The sequence below is a fragment of the Triturus cristatus genome, chromosome 2_2, assembly GCF_964204655.1.
Source record: "Triturus cristatus chromosome 2_2, aTriCri1.1, whole genome shotgun sequence".
NCBI lineage: Eukaryota > Metazoa > Chordata > Amphibia > Caudata > Salamandridae > Triturus > Triturus cristatus.
The window spans coordinates 1,018,322,524-1,018,341,520 of NC_140582.1; the positions used below are offsets into that span (position 1 = coordinate 1,018,322,524).

The window sequence follows — 18,997 nt, forward strand, 5'->3', positions numbered from 1 at the left end:
ATCTTTTGACTGGGGGAGGATGTTTTCATTGTCAGCATTCCGTCCATCATTTGTTTGCTGTAACACTTTTCACCCTAAGTGGGATGGGTATGCCCAGACGTGGGTCCCTTGCTCACTGTGCCACTGGATTCAAGCTAGCCTGGCTGAAGAAGGGTGATATACTCTGAAACCGGTCCCAGGATGCATGTTTCCGGTCCAGGGAGGACCTGGCCTAGCACTTCGGTCTGGAATGTTCCCATGGGGCACAGGGTCAAGACTGATTTGCATATGGCTGGGTCCAAACTGGGGTGGGGTAGTGGGCAAAAGAACGATGGATTTAACCCAGATCTTTTCACTGGGGGAGAATGTTTGCATTGTCAGCATTCCGTCCATCATTTGTTTGCTGTAACACTTTTCGCCCTGAGTGAGATGGGTATGCCCAGATTTGGGTTCCTTGCTTACTGTGCCACTAGATTCAAGCTAGTCTGGCTTAAGAAGGGTGACATACCCTGAAACCCGTCCCAGAATGCTTGTTTCTGGTCCAGGGAGTACCTGGCCTGGCAGCTCGGTCTGGACTGTTCCCATGAGGCACAGGGTCAAGACTGATTTGCATATGGCTGGGTCCCAACTGGGGTGGCATAGTGGGCAAAAGAATGATGGATTTAACCCAGATCTTTTGACTTGGGGAGAATGTTTGCATTGTCAGCATTCCGTCCATCATTTGTTTGCTGTAACATCAGTCTGATTGGGGGCAATACCGCATCCGGTAGCTACTGAGGGGGTATTTACTGGGACAGTACTATCTGCTTCACTCCGAGGTCTGCTTCTCAGAATGGGGGACAATGCAGTAAATGCGGTAATTGCTAGTGGTAACGGGCACATGCACAGAACACAATCTGCATTTGTATGACAGAAAAGATCCTTTCAGTAGGCTGGCTATGACTTTTACGGTAGGACTTTTACAATGTCACACCTTTCAGCCATACCGATCTGCGAAACTCCGAACAATACAATTTCTACCACGTTTTACCAGGCATTATTTGTTTAGAGAAAAAGTGTGGTGTTTTTGCCTTACCTGTAATCCTGAATAGGCCAACTCAGGTTTACTGAATGAAGCCAATATTTCTGAAATGGTTTTGATGATTTCTGTCTTGATTTGGTAAAGCAGTTGTGATGGTTTGCACGACAATAACAGGTGAAACTACGCTCAGAAATCTAGCGTCTCTAGTGACATCTTCGCTCCTACTTGCTTTAACCTCTTCAGTGCTCATAGGCCCTTCCATGACTGCATCTCTCTGGTCATTGTACAAAGGAAAGCTTACGTGAATAGTAGGGGTCCCCCTGAACTCGCTGCGAAGCTTCTCTTTGAGTCCCGGGGCTCTGAGTCAGCGACTGCGAATCCACCTCTGTGGCATTGGTGCGGGCTTCCATCTCTCCCTTGAGGATCACCCAACTCGTCTTCACCTGAACCAGGGAAACAAGAAGAGGCATTTTACAATGTAGCTCTGGAAAGAGGTCTCCATCTTATTACAATTGTCTACCCATCAATTTCAGAGGTTCGTTGATATAGAATTGGACCCACCGGCACTTGACGAGGAGTAAAGGCAAGTTGCCCACCCTGAGTTACAATGTCTTACTTAAATCATGGTAGGTAGTTGCTGTGGCGCTAATGCTATTCCTAAGAGTAGCAGAGCGCTGTTGCAGCAGGAGCACCTCTAGTAGAAACCAGACTGTGATGGGGTAGGAGACACCTGCGATTGAGGCAATACTCTGTGTAGTCGATACTTTCCATTATATATTTGCAGATCACATTACAATTTTGGACACTGGAAGAAATCAGCTCTACAGGCTCCAAGTTGGGTCATGCGCCAGTAGACCAGGATCATCCCAAGGATGACACAGGAGGATGGAACTATTCATCAGTTGCTGGCTATCAGAGGTAAAGTTAAGACATGCCTGATAGGAAGACAAATCTTGGTGGGGAGAGGTGTGATAGACTAATAAAAGACCTTGTGATGTGAAAGCACGCATTTTATAACATGGAATTCGAAGAACTAGAACAACGCTTCTCAGTCTTGAGTAATTTGGGGCAACTATTGACCAAAGATACTGACAAGGTCCTACACTTGCGCTCACCTTGGTTTTTGCAATTTATAATCCACATTTATGAACTGAAATACTCAATAAGAAGTGGGACCAACTAGACTTTATCTAAGAGGTACCACCCTCTTTTTATTTTGCAGTGCTAGTCAGGTGAAGTCTGGAAATGTTGCCCATTGAGAAGAATGATAAAGCCCAACTTTGCCCTAGGTGGACATTGTCATCACCCTGTTCTATACACTGGAGCCGGTAGTCCCATGATACATGAGACTGCCAGTTATTTTCCCCTTTGTCACTCAAATAATGGGGAAACACAAAGGCTGCCACTCCTGGGCATCATCATTTACCTTGCATGCTGCTAGAAGTCCCGCCTTAGGTATCATCTAAGGTCTGTATGTATGTAAGTATGTGGAATTTGTGTAACCTAACCAAAATGCAGCAGAGTGCTGTACAGGGTCAAAGGAAAGCATGCGGTTAATGAGTGACAGCAGAGGTATCTGGTTTCTGGGAGCAGAAGTTATGTATGTGGCTTGCTTAACTCCATGTATGTGAATCAACCACTCGATGTTTCTGACATTTCAGTGACGCCTACTGCTGAATGAGTTTTTGGTATTCCCTCTTTGCCCTCAGGCTCGCTAGCCTCTGACTTCATAGGCCATTAAGACATTGAATTCCACCTAAGTGATTGCGGGATGAATCAAGTGGCATAGCAGAGGAATGGAGAAGGCAGGACGCAGGGCATCTGGGATACATGAGACTGATTTAGAGTTTGGCGGAGAGGGTACTCCATTGCAACGGCCTACTCTGGCAAAAGGTACAGGGTTGCAGCTTTCCTGATGCCACACAGACCTTCATGTGATGCTCTTTAACCCAGATCCAGGCGCTGTATCTGCTGAGAAAGGCAGGTCTATTTGGAATACCAGTTTATTGTGGGGGTTTAGTTTTCTTCCTAGCAAAATATAATGCCTGCTTTTCTCTGTGTAAGGAAATCCTACTCGCAACACTCTTTTCTACAAGTGCCCTTTCAAATGTGCTTCATCCCAAATAGTTACAGCTTAATGTGTACATTTGCCCAGAATCAAGCTCCTTGCAAAAATACAGCCTGTCAAAAGTTAGCAAACATGGTGACTACTTCTAATTAAGAAAGTATTTTAGCCAAACAATGGCCTTATTACTTGAAGTTTCTCTAGAAATAGTTCTTTCTTTCTGCTTCAGCCCATGAATGTTTGTGATATGTTTTAAACATAAATAAGAGCAAACACGCCATAGAATATGTGCCTGAATATCACTGTTTTCTCTTTATATGTCATCTAACAAGGAGACCTTGGTGGTGTGTGCCTAATGCATGATCACCATTCTTCATTTAGGTAACAAAGACAATGAAATGAAGCGAGGGGAGTCAGTGCACAGTGTTTAACCTGAAGATACACGACTCACCTAAACTGAACCTCTTGGCTTGGAGTGAGATGCAGTCATTGAAAGAATCTGGCTCTGGTTGAAACTGTGAGAGGATAATATCCCCAGCCACTCCACACAAGGGCTAACCTAAGTTTTATATGAAACTATAATCACATCCATTTCCCTAGGATTACAATGGGCGATCTCAATTGATCATGTGAGGATCATGTGAGACAGCTGTGAACTTAAAGGATTAGGCAGTATATCATTCATGGTTTTGGATGTCATTCCGCTTCTTATGAAACATTCATTATGGGCGAATACAGCTTTAGGCTCTAGAAAGGAACTTTAGTTTTTGTTTTTTTGACCTTGTCCGCTTAGGAGACCTCTGGAATAGTTGCAAAATGTGTTACCAATTATGGCCCAGAAATGCGAACTTGATTGAACTTTTTAATGAGAGTAAAACAAAAGAAATGTGGGTGAACAGGCAGAAATGTTGTTATTTTATACAATTTGTGATTTCGACTGATGATTAAAGTAAAAGCTTTACATGTTACATTGTAAAACCGAAATTACCCTCATATGCAAGCCCTCGTTACAATACCACGCTCCAGAATATGTTCTCACATTCTGGAAGTGCGGTAATTCCCCAGAATTCAGGGTCTATGGTAAAACATGCGGTACTGAAAGTGACACTCCCACACCTATTCTTGGCTCTCTCTGCAGTCACCCCCAAACATTTTGTCTTCACCCCTCCTGTTTTAGCTAGGATTAGTTGTTGGTGGCCTAAGGACTCTGCCCACTTTACCAATGCTAACCAGTGCTAAAGTCCCTGTGCTCTCTACTTCAGACACTGTAAAATTACCTTACACCCAATAGGCAGATTTAATTTACTTGTAAGTACCGAGTAAAATGATACTACAAGTACCCAGGGCCTGTAAAATAAATGATACTAGTGGGCTTACATTACTGATTGTGCCATCCACTTAAGTAGCTTTTAAAAACATGTCTCAGGCCTGCCATTGCAGACTATGTATGCAGTTTTAAACTTCCATGTCGACCTGGCAACCTAAACTTTTTTCCTGATCTAAACTTTTCTTTTTAATACACGAGTCACCCCTAAGGAAGGCCCTCGACAGTCTATAAGGCAGGGTGCAGTGCATCCAAAAGGTTGGTCATTTACTTTTAAGTTTTACATGTCATGGTAGTGAAAATCGCTTATATTAATTTTTCACCACTGCAAGGCCTACCCGTCCCGTTGGATAACATTGGGTTACCTAATTACCTTTAATCTAAAACCCTCTTTAATGCTACAATGTTAGATTTTAAGTCACAATTCCAAATATGTCACTTTTAGAAAGCTATCCTGGCTGATGAGGAGTGAAACCCCAAAAGAGGTCCTAGGATGCTTGTTTCAAGTCCAGGGAGGACCTGGCCAGGAAGTTCCGGCTGGACTGTTCCCATTGGGCGCAGGTTCAAGACTAATTTGCATATGGCTGAGTTCAAACTGAATTTGCATGGGGAGCAAAAAAACGATGGACTTAGGCCCAGATCTCTGTACTGGGGTGAATGTTCTGCATTTTGTCCATCAATTGTTCTTTTTGCATTTGTCACACCGAGTGGGACGGGTATGCCCAGACGTGGGTCCAGTGCTCTCCATGCCACTGGAGTCAAGCTATCCTGGTTGATATGGGGTGAAACCCCGAAACCAGTCCTAGGATGCTTGTTTACAGTCCATGGAGGACCTGGCCTGGCAGTTCGAGCTGGACTGATCCCATTGGGCGCAGCCTCTAGACTGATTTGCATATGGCTGGGTTCAAACTGGAATGGCATGGGGAGCAAACAATTGATGGATTTAGGCCTAGATCTCTGTACTGGGGTGAATGTATGACATTGTTCTGCATTCTCTCCATCAATTGTTCTTTTTGCATTTGTCACCCCGAGTTGGACGTGTATGCCCAGATGTGGGTCCCGTGCTCTCCATGCCACTGGAGTCAATCTTTCCTGGCTGATGAGGGGTGAAATCTTGAAACCGGTCCTAGGATGCTTGTTTCCAGTCCACGGAAGACCTGGCCTGGCAGTTGGGGCTGGACTGTTCCCATTGGGCACAGGGTCAAGACTAATTTGCATATGGCTGGGTTCAAACTGGATTGGCCTGGGGAGCAAAAAAACGATGGATTTAGGCACAGATGTCTGTAGTGGGGTGAATGTATGACATTGTTCAGCATTCTGTCCATCAATTGTTCTTTTTGCACTTTTGGAAAGTTGCCATGTTCTCAACCTAACCATTCAGTGCCTGCAGCCTGCTCCTGGGTCACATGATTACTGTGAGTGGCAGTTGACCTGTGTGTATTTCTCCCAGACAGCCACACAATAGAGATACTGGATGGTAGCAGGATAAGCCATCTAGGCATAGTAGTCTGTGAAGCTGTCACCCACCTCACTTTCACTTCAAGGGGGCTTCCTCTGCACACTCACAAAGGGCTTCACGCTAGGCCATTATGTCCTAGACATCCTGGGACCAAAGTAGGAAGGCAAGAAATTCCAGACACTTCTGTGGGGACGGGGGAGGCTCCAGAAGCTTCCCCCACTTCAAAGGGGGCACCAGATATAAATTTAGGACCCTCAGACCAATTCTTCAGTTCACTTCTGGACCTGCGGATGGACTCTCAGGAGATTGGTCAACTGTATGTGGCCTGCTGTGTAATTCAGAGGACTGACCTGCTGCACTAAGAGAGCTACCCTGCTGCCTGAAGCCTGCCTTATGCCCTCAGTGGACTGCTGTGCTGCTTGAGACCTGCTTTTCTGCTTGCACGCAGGGCTATCAAAGTCTCCAAGGGTTAGTTTGCTGGCCTCCTGATCAGAGCCTCAAGTACAGGAAAGGCTCCCACCATGGTGAACCTGCACCTGGACCCAGTCTGGGTGCGTTCTAACCCTCCATGTGGTGCCAGTCCTGGACCCTTGGAAGTGGGGATAAAAGTGGGGTACCAGCTTAAATGAAGGTTGCACCAAATCCAGTACGAAGACCCCCAAAGCTACGCCGTGCAGGCCGTGCACCAAGAACATAAGGTCAATCCTCAGAGGACTAAACCTGGTGCTGTGCCTGTGCTACATTGTGGTCAGCCTGAACTTGTGTCTTGTCTTGATCCAGTGCGACTAGATCCCCTCAGTTGGCGCTTTGCACCTTTTGGTGCTACTTTTGTTTAAATCTTCAAAATTGCATATCACATTACTTCTGACTGGATTTTTGTTATTTTTGTGTCAATTTATTTATTACATTTTACTCTATTTTTCTAAAGTGGTGTGAGAATAGCATTGCATTGTGTTTTCACTTTATTACTGTTTATCTGCTGCATAAATACTTTGATTATTGCCTCTAAGTTAAACTGGACATCTTTTAACCACAGGTTAATTTAGTGACTTTTGTGTTTCACCATGGCAAGTACTGTGGCTGTTGCTTGAGAAGGGCTCACATCCCTCTCAACCAACAACCCAATGCCTCACATCTATAGTACATGTTTTTATCATATTTTGATTGCCACCTGTCTTTTACTGGTCACAATATTTCTGTAACGCAACTCTGTATTTTAGCATTTTTTTAAATCTATGTGATTTTTTATTTTTATGCAGATTTATATTGCACAAACTCGACCTGAAAGTACTAGAGCACTTGATACATTAAACAAGGACATATTAATTTTAAAAAGGTTTTTTTAGGCATTGTGAGATTATGTGATTCACCCAGAATATCAGGATGTTGAGCCGACACTGAGACTCGAACCTGGTGTCCAAGTTCCAAAGACGGCAGCTCGGGCCGGTACTGTTGAGGCACACAACCCAATCTAAGAACGCACAGGCCATGAGTAGGGCCAGACTGGCCGTAGCAGGCACCGGGCAATCCCCCGGTGGGCCATTGGCCCTGTAACAAAATCGGCCGAAAACCGGCCCTGGCAAAGAGCTCGGCGGCACCCCCAAGCCGGGCCAGCCGAGCACTTTCCCAGGGCTGGTTTTGGTTCCCAGTCCGGCCCTGGCCATGAGCACACAACTAATATTCATAGGAGTGAAGATTTACCACTTTTGGAAACAGCACTCTGATCATGTTGAGATTTAAGCATCGCTAAACCATTCCAGCGGACCAAAAGATAGACATATTTTAATTGCACATGCCACTGCCAATTCAGCCCACTTCAATACAGATCACACTCCAGCAAATCTCACCTGGCCTCGGAAGCTAGACCCAAAGCACCAGCATTGTTGTTCACAATGATGCCCTCCGTGCCCGGCTGCACCACCCTGATGCTGGAAGGCAGATTTGGAGGCAGGGCAAGCACAATACAGCCCAACACAGACAGCACCAAAATAGTTCTCCTCTATTAGACCTGCCCACGTCTTCTGAGCCAGCCGATGGTGATACTACACACTGATGCAGCGCCATGGTTGCTTGTTTTTCTTTTCCTTTGCCTATAACTGTTTGCAGTGTTGTAGTTAAAACGTACCTTCTAGAATGAAATGCTGAAACAGAGGTCAGTATTTAGGGAGTTTTATATAGCGCAAACTCGACCCGAAGGTATCGGAGTGCTGTACATGAGCACCAGTTGCAGTACAGATGAATACATTTATTATTAGGGACGGGGAGATTGAGTGATTTGCCCAGAATGAAGGAATGTTGATCGTCCCTGCTGAGTCTCAAACCCGGTTCCCAAGCTTCGTGGTCGACCACTCTAGCCATTAGGCCACATGCTCTTGTCAAATAAGAGCCTAAGGAAGAAGGGAGTTACTGTATGCAGTAATGAAATTAATTATACCCCAACTACAGCGAGTATATTTTATAGTTGGACCAAACAGTGACACACAAATGTAATAAATGTATTAAACAAACAAGAAAGCAAGTGAGGGCACAAAGGACATAGGCGCCAGTGGGGAGGGGTCTCAACTCTTAGAAAGACCAGGGGGTTGAGTTGGTGCCTTCACTGAGAATGTTTGTGCACTTAGCGAATGTCAAAGTAGAGTGTAGACAAGAAATGGTCTAACAAAGCCATTGACTGCTCAGCAGCTAGAGAAGAACACAACTGAGGAAGTCATATTGAAGGGACAGGTGGTAGAAGAGAAGAGGGAACTAGAGACATGGTCATCCGGTGAATGTACTGCACGAGCCATAAAATCCTACGGATGCAGCGTGTCCCTGACAGCATTGAGTCACTATGGCACCTCCAGATTGCTGTCCACCTATGACCATAACATCACAGATAAATGTGATTGTCAAAAAAGGATAATGCACCTGCCAAATAAGAGAAGGATGAGACTCAGAGCACCTGCAAACAGGGAAGGAGATCATTTGAGGATGATAATGTGGTGAATAAAATGGAAGACGGAGAGTACAACAAATATGGTATGGGATAAACCATGTAAAGACAGTAGAATAAGACGTTATCAAACTATCCTCTATCAGAACCAACATTCATTCAACAGAATATACAACCCAGTTGTGTTCACATGCCATCCTGATCAAAAAAGGATAAGGTACGATAGAAGGTGGCCAATTCTCTGAACATGCTAGAAAAACCTTATTTGTTTATAAAATGACTCTAATCCACAGATATTACGTGACAGGCATAATCACGTCGCTCACTCAGAATAATGGCCCATCTGGGTTGGCTCGACTTGGTTCAAGGAGCTCTTGAAATTGTAGAGATGGGTATATACATATATAAAATTTTCTAGGATATAATCCAGGTATCTAAATTTATTACGAATCACCCTAAAAAGATTAGAAACAAAGTATTACTGATTGTTACTGTTAGAGGATGCCAGAGGCTGATTATGGCCTGTGTCACTGATCTGGTCTACAAGTTATGACCATCCGGATTAGCCATTATAGGACAGGTGGCCTTCGTCAGGACCAAAACTATCCCTAAACAATATTGCCAGAATCCTAATGTGATTCACAACTTGTCGCTTAATAAAAACAGATATGTGCACACTTATGCACGCTCATAAATGTTGTAGTCAGACACATTGGTCATCCCTGGCAAGACTAACAATAGCCACCTATAGTGTGCGGTGGGACTGACTCTGTAGCCAAACATACATCAAGAATCCCGGTCTGTGGTACAACCTAGAGGGTGCCAACCGCTGCCACTTAATCTTGAAATCCTGGATGTCTCCCCACTCAAATTCACCCAATAGCTAATGCATAAACAAATCCAGTTGTGGGAACGCACACAGAAGAAAACAAACTACTGGGTTTCATCCTCAAGTTGTAGATGGGATTTAATGTCATCTTTCTTTAACTGGGTGTGCTGTGATGGGAACACTAGGACTCTTAATCGTTGTATCTTCTAAACATGAGATATTAGAACCACTGTCTACTCCGATGTCTTGACAGGAAGAGCCATGAGGAGAAAGTGGCTCCAATTTAAGACTATGTATGGACACAGTGGGAGTAGACAAGCGACTCTAGAAGTAGAAGGAAAATGTACCAGAGAATGTACCAATCATAAGGAACTACAGCACAATACCGTCCTCTGTGCCATCACTGCCCATGTACTTTATACTATAAGAAAGCCCTGCCTCCTTGTGAAGGGGCACCTTCCTACACAAAAACAATCCTGAGAGGCTTTTCCTCTTTCTATGTGTGCCGATTAGTGTCTTGCTCTTTCAGGTTCATTGCAGAGAGGAGAATGAAAAAATAATTGTACTTCCAAATTAAAAAAACCAAAAAGCAGCTAGTTATTCTTGCCAAAAGATATTTGGATCAGTTTAATTTAAATCACACTTAAAAAATGCTGTGGCTCAGAGTGTATTCGAACATGCAGGGATTCTATTTTTCCTTTATGACCTACAGAATCGAAAAAATAAAGCTTTTCATTTTAGAAAAATGTATCAAAAGTAAAAAGTAAAGGTACCTATACTTCTAAAACCCATGGTCACTTCAAAAGACCATGGTTCAAATAATGAACAATTTAATTTATTTAAATGTATTAAATATATAGAATGATCTACAGCAGCTGGGATGGTTCATATGAATTCATGCCACTGACCTCAGTACCATGCTTTTCAGGCGGTCTAGTGATATACTAAAAACAAAACTGGAGCCCACTCCACCGCATGCTAGTTCAAGATGGGATAAACAGAAATAATCCGAATTTAATTGAAAGGCTTGGATTTCCATGATAGGACTCTTATTTGAAAGAATGAATGAAAATAATTTTAGAGAGCGCACAGATGCTCCCAGGACCGTCCCAGCGCTGATTACTGGCAGGAAGTGGAAGATTAATCCAGGGCGAATTACTAGGTTTTCAGTTTTTTTCTATAGGTGGACTCAGAGTTAAGACAGTGAAGTGCGAATGGAAGTTGATTCTAGGCCTTCTCCACAAGATAGGAGAATGAGCGTTCACCCCTCCTAACTAGTCCTATCCTTGGAATTACAGCCAAGCAAGGACTGGGAATAGCGTGAAGCTCCGGCCGGAGTATAAAAACAGAGCCTCTGAAATAGATAGGGCAGGCCAGTCCTAAACAAGGCATGATGAGCCATGATTAAAGATTTAAACAGAATTCTTTTTTTTACCAGTAGCCAATGTAAAGAGCCCAGGTGAGGTGACACAGGGGTCACTAAGTCAACTGAATTATGTCCAAGCGGAATTATTTAGTAAAAAACACACAATACCTTGATGAAGGTCCTAATCTGCATTGCAGGACGTTGAGAAAATTGAATGCGGGTCGTAGGATAGAAGAGGAAGGGTCACTAAATAATTGGAGATTACTGGCTCATTAAAGTGAGGGGTAACAATCTTGACTTGAAATATTAAAAATGATCGCATTACATTCAGTATACAACAAAATATTGCATATAATTCATAACAATTGCGTACACTTTTTTTCCCCAGCAGTGCGAATCAGGAAGTAACCCCATTTTCTGTAACTGCAAGGGGGTGCGGTACATCCTATGTATGAATTTGAAGTGAATCAGTCTCAGCTTGTAATTCGGGTATAGATATCTCAGCTGTGAGCAGCAAAATACCCATTGTTCGTCCGTGGACAGTCCTTCCAAGTCAACTCTCCATTGTGTTAGTGCCTTGGGGGCAACCCAAGGGGTGTTTGTTTGCGTGATGGTATACAGTCTGGTAATTAATCTGCGAGGTGAGGGTGTGGTTCATAGATGTTCTAGAGGATTCATCACATCTGGGGGGGCTGGGAAAGCTGGATGCAATTTCTTACAGGCAGCACGGAGCTGAAAATATAGGAATAGATTCAGGAGTGGCACCGGTTCGTCTCCCTGTTGTTGTGGCTGATCTAAAAATGTGTCATGCGGATATAGGTCCCCTAATGTGGAAATGCCCATGCTGCGTGCTCGCGTTATGGAACCCTTATCATTAACCCCTTCCACGTGCGGCAAATTCTGCCGCGGTGCGAGGGGGGCGGGGCTGGGCATGGCGCCCAGGTACTCAGGACGGCTCCCGGCCGTCATGAATCACGGTGGGCGTGTGCTCATGACGGCCGGGAGCCGTCCAAACTCCGCCCACTGATTAATTCGCCCGCACAGGCGGGGAATTAGCCGCGCGTGGGCGGAGCGGCAACGGCCGGACGGCTCCCGGCCGTCATGAGCACACGACTACCGTGACTCATGACGGCCGGGAGCCGTCCTGAGCACAGAAGTGGTTAAGGAAGGGAAAATGAGGGTGGTGTGCAACTGGAGTGGAGGGCGCGTAGAGCAATGATGTCCCCACTCGTTTCCTTAAACCGTCCCAGGCCCATCTGAGGGTCTCAACTGTATTTATTCATTTACCACTCTATGATTTGGTTTATAGACAGCTACGTGTAGAGGGGTGTAATCAGCTGTATCTGTTTCAATGGCCACATGCGGCTGAAATGCAATGGGATGTATACAAAAATTAAGAATTAGGCCAGCGCATACAGTGTGCAAAGTTCGAAATCGGGTGCCCCCAATCCACCCCCAGACAGCGGGCGCGTTAGCAGTTCCCAGCTCATGCAAGGCTGTTTACTGGCCCAAACTAAGGCTATCACCATAGAGCATAAGGAGTTAAAAAAGGCCTTGGTCAAGGGTATGGGTATATTAACAAACAAGTATAAAAATGTAGGCAGTACTATCATCTTGGTGATAGCGATTCTGCAAGCAAGTGACAGAGGCAGGGCAGCCCAGAATTTCGACTTACGATCCAACCAGTCCAGTAACTCACCAAAATTCATTTGCCATATTTCCTGCAAGTCTCTGCTTAACCACACCCCTAGGTACTTAACAGCTCCATCAGCCCATTTAAGCGGGAATTCCAGGTCGGTTTCCAGCGGGGCATCAGTCAGCGGCAAAATTGAGGATTTTGACCAGTTAATCTGTATGTCGGACATCCCTTCATAGCGGAGTACCTCTCTCAACACAGGGTTGAGGTTTTCATCTGGTTTACGGATATATAATGTTATGTCATCTGCATACATTGATTTTATAAGACTCCTGTCAGTGAACCCTAGACCTCGTGTGGTGTGGTGTTGGTGAATTCTGGCCTCTAGGGGCTCCATCGCCACTGCGAACAGCAGTGGCGAAAGCGGGCATCCCTGCCTGGTTCCGCGAATGATGTAGAATGGTTCCGATATTAGATTGCTTGCTCTAAGTCGGGCTGTGGGTTTTGTATATAGCAGACTTTTAGTTTGACAAAGTTGGTAAGAGGGGGTCAACCTGGTGCACCATGGCGAAGAACGTGCGCAAATTGTGGGCTGTTGACCTGCCCGGCATGAATCCCGATTGATCAGGCCTGGCTATGAATGGTAATAGCGACTGAAGTCTGTTAGTTATGAGTTTGACTAGGATCTTTACGTCTACATTAATTAAGGACAGTTGTCTGTATGAGTCACATAAATTAGCTGCCTTATCAAGTTTTAAAAGGGAAATGATAGCCGCCTTGTGCATAGTCGATGGAAGGATTCCTATCTCAAGCGATTCCTGGTACACATCCAGCAGTCTAGGTGCCAGCTCCTCCGCATAGGTCTTATAAAATGTGGTGGTCAGGCCATGCAGTCCAGGCGCTTTTTCACCCGATAGGCTGTTAATAACTTGTGTAATGTCTTCTATCGAAAATGGCTCATCCAGATACTCTCTGTGGGAGTCACTTAACCAGAGCAGCTCAAATGATTCTAAGTATTCACCAAGGTCTGGATGTGATGCATTCTGCATTGCCGTATATAAGGAGGAGTAGTATTTAGTGAGATACTTATGTGTATCCTCTTGGCCTCTGATTGGGGAAGCCTAATCATCCAATAGCTCGGCTATAAAAGAAGGGGAAGTGCATTATCTGAGTGCATTGGCAAGAGATTTACCAGGCCTGTCGCCTTCCCCATAACTGCGCCCTCTTGAATGTTACCCTAAGAAATGGGTTTCCCTATCTGCCTCTTCCTCAAAGTCTGAGATTTTCCCCCTTATGGTGGCCAGATGCCCAGGTTCCCCAGATTGGAAGTACAATTGTTCCGCAGTCTTAATCTCTTGCTCTAGTTTTGCAATGGTAGAATGAATAGAATGTAACACCCCTGATTGCTTGGAAATGCACACCCCTCGGATCACTACCTTGAACGCCTCCCACAAGGTCGAGGCGGAGTCAACCGAGCCTTCATTAGTGGAAAAGTAATGTGTAATGTTCATTCTAATCTCTTCTCTGAATACGGTATCCCGGAGTGCCTGTGGTGGCAGACGCCAACTGAATGCGCGGGGTGAAGTTTGTTGTATTTTCCAGTGCAGCAGCACTGGGGCGTGGTCGGATAGTGTGCGTGCGATATGAAGTGTGTCTATGGTCCATGACGCAACATCGCTCGTCAGTAACCAATAGTCTATCCTTGACCATGCGTTATGATATGATGTGATGCAAGTTCCCTCCCTCATGGTTGGATTTCTGCTACGCCAGATGTCTATAGGACCGTGCTCAAATATAATGGTATTTAATTGTGATATTGCCTTGAGGTGTGTTTTGTTACGAGAAGCACCAACTCTGTCCCAGTTATTGTTGAGAGTGACATTGAAGTCCCCCCCCCAAAAAAAAATAATCGTGTGCTGCTATCTTAGCCCATACAGTAAGAAAGAATTGTGGATCATTCACATTTGGGCCACTAGGGTGATTTTAGTTGTCATCAGGGAACACCTTAGAATGATATACCTTCCCTCAGGGTCCAGCACTACATGTGTGGTCGACCAACCCAGTCTACGTCTGAACAATTGCGTACACTTGGGGCAAATTTTTATGCATATTAAGAATGAATAATTGTATACGTTGTGGGAAATGTCTAAGGTGCAGGATATGCCCCCCAAAAAATTATATCCAAAATAATCTTTATTCGGATATTAAAAATAACCATAAAAGATACATGTTATATTATTTTAAAATGTAGTAGGAAATGGCGAGGTAATAGAATTTTAAATTTCTGTAAGGTTGTGTTAGAATAAGGGTACTATTGTAAGCAAATATATAACTCTAAATTAAAAAATAAGGTTGACCTTGATGCAAAACATGCACGTTGACAAGTGAAATGTACTTCATAATAATATAGGTTATTGGGGTTTCTTTTTGGGAATCAGTTGTTGATAATGTAGAATAATTAATGTGTTTAAATTAAGAGCAAGTTACCAGGTCTATAGTATAGACCAGGTTTACTTGGTGGATCCATGTTTGGGTTTAAATTGTTGATATATATTGTGCATTTATAGGGGAAATTTGACATCCATCTTTCTATGGACAATGTGTAAGTTTGTGTAGTTAAAAAATGAATTAAATAACAACAGGATCTAGGAGCAATGCACAGCAGAGCAGGATACACATTGGGGAGAGGGCTATAGAGAAATACAAAAGGTGGGTAAAGAGAATATGTCAGAAGAGAAGTAAAAAAAAAACATTTCAGAAGAGAAGAGAAGACATAGCTATCTCCCTTGTTTTTCGCTGCAGCTCGTGAACATATAAGTTGACACATGAAACATCAAAATTGCAGGAACAAAATGGCTTTGTCTTCCTTATTTCATCTGCTATACATAAACCCAGGTAGATCCCATTCTCATGGACTAATAAAAGAGACAGCTATGTGTTGCAACTTATTTTCATTGTAAAAGTAACGCAGGCCTCTACATTTATTCGGAAAAGCACCATAAACCTAGATACATGGCCATAAAATGTTGGAAACCATTTTACCTTTCGACCATCTTGCTCAAACTGCCTCTCATCTCCTTCAGACCTTCTGGACGCTAAAATATGAAGTAATTTGAAAAACAATTAGTTGCTATTTATGATATTAATATGCTGCTATAAAATATGTGTTCATAAGTCCAGCCCAGTTTACTGGTGCTTGGCACACATTGCCCCTCCTTTTCTCCTTGTCCTGTGTTCAGAATCCTTTTGATGAACTGATAACTCATGGTATGCACACAGTTCAACAGGAGATGGGAATGAAATACAAGGGACAGAAGAGTGTTTTCAAACTTACATGGTAGGGTTGAAGATAAGACATGACAGTACGAATCATCTGGAGATACAATGAAACAGACAGAGAATGATTAAAAGAAAAAAAGGATACATGTATAAATGGGTAAAGTTTACACAAACAAGCAGATGCAGATATTCAAATCATATGTTCAAATTTGCTTTGTTGATTCTTAGACTATAAATCTGCAGAAAGTTATCCTTTTGTCATGCTAACATTATAAACTACTTGAACAACTTGCCCACAAGGTGATGATATTTTTGTTTTAAAATAGGTTTGAGTACAGATGTGCTGTTTATGTATTTGTATTCATAGAATATTTATTTTTAAAGTTTATTTTTTAATTTGTTTGTATTTTGTCTTCAATGATTTTTTAAACTGATACTTTTTGGCACAAACCAATCGAATTGCAAAGAGGTGGATTCAAATGGTCCTCTGTATTGTTGATTCTCTTGCTGTTATTTGAATAGATGCCAATGATTTATGAAATATTTATATGACTAATAAGAAGTACGCCTATGTTTTTTGAGGAGGTCTCCAGAAGAGGACACATTGTCTCAGCATATAATTTATATTTGGGAAATTGGTGCAGATTAGGATAAATTATCTATTTTCCACATTAAACATGTAAGACTGTCCTTCGAGAGGCATTGAGAAACAAAGGTGCATATTTGATATAAATACATGACACTGCACGCTCAGTCACTGTGCCCGTCTCTCTATTGGCCAATTTTCAGAGCTGTGGAAAACAGAAAAACCTTTCCTAACTCATACATCTTTGCACATCCCACACCTATTAGTATTGCTAGGCATGCAGTCATTAGCTGTGGTGTGAAAGAGTGTCACGGGCCAGATGAGCAGCTTCGGAGGGGATGATAACATATAACACAAGTGTAATGTAAGGCAACGAGGTGCAGCCGGAGGATGGCATCCAATGACCATGCCTCAGACCTTGATACTCTGCCCATATCCTGCAGATCTATGTACACGTAAGACCTACTATGGACAGGGTGCAACAAGGGCACTTCATGGTAGTTTCAGGAAGGGGGCTCCAATAATGGAAGGAGGGAGTGAATTGTGCACACTTGTTGTATGAGACGTGTGGGCGACTATGAGTATCAACGGATGGGATGTGTACACATCTGTTATTGAGAGGACAATGAACTCCTAACTGGTGTTGCCCCATTTGTGATCCCTTTTCTTTGCTTCTGCAGAGATCTCCAGTGGTCCAATGCCACAGGAAGATGCATTTTCTAGTCCAGTTTTTACCCTCCTGCTCTGGTACTTGGTTTATTGGGAAGAATGTAAACTACAAGTACCAGAACCTGGAGAGTTTTGCTTTTGAGAGATTCTTTCATCTGAATCCATGGATCTACACGTTATACACATGTCTCTGTATCAACAGTGCAACCACACGCTAACCGTAGTATCAAGAGAGCTCCCTTCCGAATCCATGCACACCACCCAACACTCCCACAGAGGCCAGACTATAAACCCTCACTCAACCAATCATGCACAATAAATGGGATAGCCTCTTACTCAACGAGCCAGCAGTGTCTTGTAATGGGTATGAACTTCTACGCATCTGACCACAACATACAATCTGCCTGTCCATATTTGATGGACGAGCTGCAGCATTTGGCATGTGTGTTACCACTGTGTTCTTCTCGCAATAGTAATGTTGAAGCATATGTCTGATGCAGGTATTATGTTGCACATTCATAGCTGGAACACTGACAGACATGCAAGGCTTAAATGCACCTTCTTTTCTGCTCCCTTCCTGATAAATGCTGTACCAATGCAAAAATAATGGGCACAGTGGCATATTCCAGTGCGGACAAACAGATTTGCTGTCCATCGCTCTTGAGCGCTACGGCCCTTCCACTGTCACTGTTGAATATCCACTCTGTGTGCCTTATTCTACATCACACTGGAGAGCCTGGAAGGGCTTTAGAGTAATTTCGAAGCACTGTGAATAAATGAAGACATCATTCCTAACTCTCCCAAACTCCTCATCCAATCTGCCACTGAAAGCACAAGTCACTAGACCTGTGCATGAGCACACACAGCACTTGCTCACCTTTAAAGACCATGCTGTGTAAGCAAAAAGACACAATCTGGCTAGTATCATTCATTGTTCTTCATAATTTCAAGTCATACATCCCTGCTGGTGATTTCTGCGCAAGCACTCAGGTGATTGTCCCCAGCTCTGCTTGCCAGCCTATGAGTTGTCACTTTGGCGTGTGTTCAATGAAATCACAGATCATGGGCCAAAAGAAACTTGACCACATTCCTCCATAATGAGAAAATCTCATTGGCTACCAATTTTAGACTGCACCCAATGTAAACATACCATTTCATCTTTTCGGCTTTCAATGCCATGAAGTTGGACTACTCTGTCAATGAGCGTTCTCTGTACAGGCACCCAGACTCTGGAACAAACCCCCACAACTTAAAGGCATTGCGCCTTTTTTATCAGCTGAGCAACCCCTTCAAACAACCTAATTTTACAGCATTGATGCCAACCAAGATATACTGCATATGCTATGCACAAAATTACCTGACGATACTGTATTCCTGTTTGATATGCATTTCTACCTCATGAGTTGTACTGTATAACTGATCCTGACTGATATATTTTCCTTTGCCATGCATCCTTCTTCATCTGAGTTGCACCGGCAACCTTGTTGCCACTACAGTGCATGTTCATGTCTGTCTTTTTAGCTGGCTTTTGGGGGCCTAGGTGCATGGCACAGTTTTTACAACATGCGTATATATACGCACACACACGTACACACACACACTCATGCATGTATGCACACACACACACTCATGCATGTACGCACACACACCTGCTCCTCCCGAGTGGCATGTGTAAGGATTTTTGCTGGTACTCAGGGACATATTTATGAAAATTGTGGCACATGGTCTGCATCACAGGAGAAAGGCAGGAATGTGCCATATCTATCCAACACAGCGCATTCCTGTGCTCTTCCCTTGCGCCGTTTTGGCAGCCTAGCACCAATGCGGGCACCCAAGGATGCCTGTGTTGTAG

General features: G+C 43.7%; 1 protein-coding gene across 10 annotated transcripts in view; it reads right to left on the reverse strand.

Moving 5' to 3' along the window:
- The window catches only part of ABLIM2 (actin binding LIM protein family member 2), a 918,768-nt gene that overhangs the window by 204,688 nt on the left and 695,083 nt on the right, over positions 1-18,997 (reverse strand). For 9 of the 10 annotated variants that reach the window (XM_085642477.1, XM_085642469.1, XM_085642471.1 and 6 more), the window contains 3 exons: positions 15,946-15,984; positions 15,654-15,706; positions 1,302-1,443 (listed from right to left, as the gene is read on the reverse strand). In XM_085642477.1, the coding sequence (XP_085498603.1) occupies positions 1,302-1,443; positions 15,654-15,706; positions 15,946-15,984 (234 nt within the window). The remainder of the gene's footprint in view (positions 1-1,301; positions 1,444-15,653; positions 15,707-15,945; positions 15,985-18,997) is intronic. The other variant, XM_085642474.1, reaches the window with a different exon arrangement.